This window comes from Brassica oleracea, chromosome C8 (assembly GCF_000695525.1).
Source record: "Brassica oleracea var. oleracea cultivar TO1000 chromosome C8, BOL, whole genome shotgun sequence".
NCBI classification, from domain to species: Eukaryota; Viridiplantae; Streptophyta; class Magnoliopsida; order Brassicales; family Brassicaceae; genus Brassica; species Brassica oleracea.
Window position 1 is genome coordinate 36,826,512 of NC_027755.1, and position 2,693 is coordinate 36,829,204.

The 2,693-nt window shown below is 36.7% G+C and overlaps 1 protein-coding gene across 1 annotated transcript; it reads left to right on the top strand.

The window, feature by feature from the left end:
- Positions 1–530: 530 nt before the first annotated feature.
- Positions 531–2,312, top strand: LOC106307914 (protein TIFY 11A-like). The gene is made up of 4 exons (XM_013745005.1): positions 531–858; positions 1,103–1,223; positions 1,357–1,722; positions 1,915–2,312. Exons 1-4 carry the CDS (start codon positions 546–548, stop codon positions 2,144–2,146), a joined length of 1,032 nt encoding a protein of 343 aa, XP_013600459.1. The 5' UTR covers positions 531–545; the 3' UTR covers positions 2,147–2,312.
- Positions 2,313–2,693: the final 381 nt, after the last annotated feature.

Below are 2,693 nucleotides of genomic sequence, written 5' to 3' on the forward strand. Positions count from 1 at the left end.
CTAACGACGTTTAATAACGTTTCTCGTCGGTTCTTTCTATTATTTTATAACGCGTAAAGAAAACGTGCGAGAAATTCTAACCGAAAAAGCAAAATTTTCTAGTCTAAGTTTTAAATCTGACCGTCTGTAAATAGATAGACTGTAGTCACTGTACCAACTTAAACCTACAAATGTGAACATATTTTAATGATAAGATAGGCGATAGATTTGTTATACCAACTTAGAAAACAATAAATAATTAAATGATGAATTATTTACGTTAACGTCATTATTGTTAATCATGTCGTATGAAAACTCCTTAGAAAGCTATTTGTTCATGAGTTTATCATTAATTGTGGATTATGCCATACAACTAACTTTTTTTAATCTATCAATCAAAAATAGAAATATCATAAAGTACTAATTCACACACTGTTTTAAGTCAAACATAGAAATATCATTAAGTATTAATCTAAATAATGTAATTAGTAGTGGATTTCTTTTTACTGAAAACATTTCTTTTTTGTTTTTCTTAAGTTTATTGGAGGCTATTAAAGCCATAGAAAATGGGCTCTACACCCATCCCTCTTGTACTCTCCCATTCGACGAGCAAACCACGCACCAACAAAAAGAAGAAGAAGATAACAATTAAAACAAGAAAAGACTCTGGAGAATTTCTTCTTTCTGACACTTACAAGATGTCGAGAAAAGAAAATGCAAAGGCACTCGGACCGCCGCCGGAGAAGTCCAGTTTTACCCGGAGATGTAGTTTGCTCAGCCGTTACTTGAAGGAGAAGGGTAGTTTCGGGAATATAAATCTTGACTTGATCCGAAAGCCTGACTCGGATCTCGGGTTGCCCGGATACTCCTGTCCACCAGGTACTTTATCTCTTCCTCTCTCTCACGGCTGCCACTTGTAAATAGACTCTGACTTTAGTTCTAGTTCTGTTCTTAGTAATTATGAAGATTAAAAACACTTTTAAAAGAGAATTTATGAGTTGATTGAATATGGTTCATGAATCTCTCAAACAAGATGTATCTCCCCGTCTTTTATTTTATTTATTTTAAGGATGGATTTATTCTGGAATAAAACTGACCAGAGTTTTTTATTCTGTTTATACAGGGAAACAAAATGCTATGCAAAAGGCAGTTTCGGAGACCAAAGCCCTCGATGTCTTTCAGAGGGATTCAAAAGCCGAACCGTCTCCACCATCTGGAGGCAAAGCCGAAGATACCAACCTCAGGTCTATTATTAATACTACTCTTTTGATCCTGTGGTTACTTTCTTGTTATTAGGAGACTAGAGAATGGAATACCCGGTTAATCACCGTTTTAAAATGGTTTTGTTCTGAAATCGTTTTTTTTTTTGGTTTACAGTAAACCAGGATCAGACTCGGGAAGTTCCCAGTTGACCATATTCTTTGGAGGTCAAGTTTTAGTATACAATGAGTTCCCTGCAGACAAAGCCAAAGAGATCATGGAAGTAGCAAAGAAAGCCAAGCCTGTGACTGAGGTTAACATTCAGACACAAATCAATGTCGAAAATAACAACACCAACAACATTCAGACGCAAATCAATGTCGAAAATAACAACAACAACAAAAGCAACATGGTTCTTCCTGATCTTAACGAGCCCACAGATTCTATGGATATCAATCCACAGCAGCAACAAGAAAATCAGGTCGTGGAACGTATAGCACGTAGAGCTTCTCTTCATCGATTCTTTGCTAAACGGAAAGACAGGTAAAAATTAAATTGACCAAACGTTCTAATTAATGTTCTTTTTGGACTATGTCCTAACGTTCCAATCACTATAGTTACTTCAAAAGATTAATAATTCTCTTAACAGATGTTACCCTAAATGTTCCTTCCTAATAAATATACTTCACCAGCCACGTGATTTTCATTTCTTTTGTGTTTGTTCTGTCATTACAGAGCTGTGGCTAGAGCTCCATACCAAGTTAACCAAAATGGGGGACATCATCATTATCCTCCAAAGCCAGAGACTGCCCACGGTCAACCGCTTGAATCGGGACAGTCGTCAAAACGACCGGAGAATGCTGTTGCTCAAACCATGTCCCACCCCAAACCAGAAGGCGATAAAAACACTTCTATAAAGATTGAAGAAGAAGGCCAGTGTTCGAAAGATCTGGAACTCAGGCTATAATAAAGCTTGCTCAACATTTGATAGGAACTGAGTTTTCATATTTAACGTTTCCATCCTCTGACTCATTTAAGTGCTTTTTTGCTTGTCCTCGTCTCCCTGAAGTATGTATACATAATTTGAGTTGAATATTTATAAAATGCAATAGTAAACTTTAGATTATAACACTTGGGAGTAGAGTTGCAAAACGGGTGGGCTCTCCAATGGGTGTTCATGTCTAAATATATTTGGGCTTTCATTAGTTATACTCATATTTCTAGATGGGTTTTAAATTGTCAAAATTGGAAAACCAATTAATCTATTGGTGTTTTGTGGATTTGGTTAATATGGACATAGACGGTCCAATTAAAAAAAAATTCTAGGGTTTCCAAAATTTGGGAGAAAATTGAAAAATTTCATTTCATCGTGAAAGAGAGTTTCTACGACTTTGGCGATTTTGGCGATTGAAACTGAGTTCCATCGGAGAAAGTCTCTCAGTTCGTCTCTCCGTTCTCCAATCTCCGACTCTCCATTCATCTTCTCTCGAGCTCTCGGAGGCGACTCGCAAATC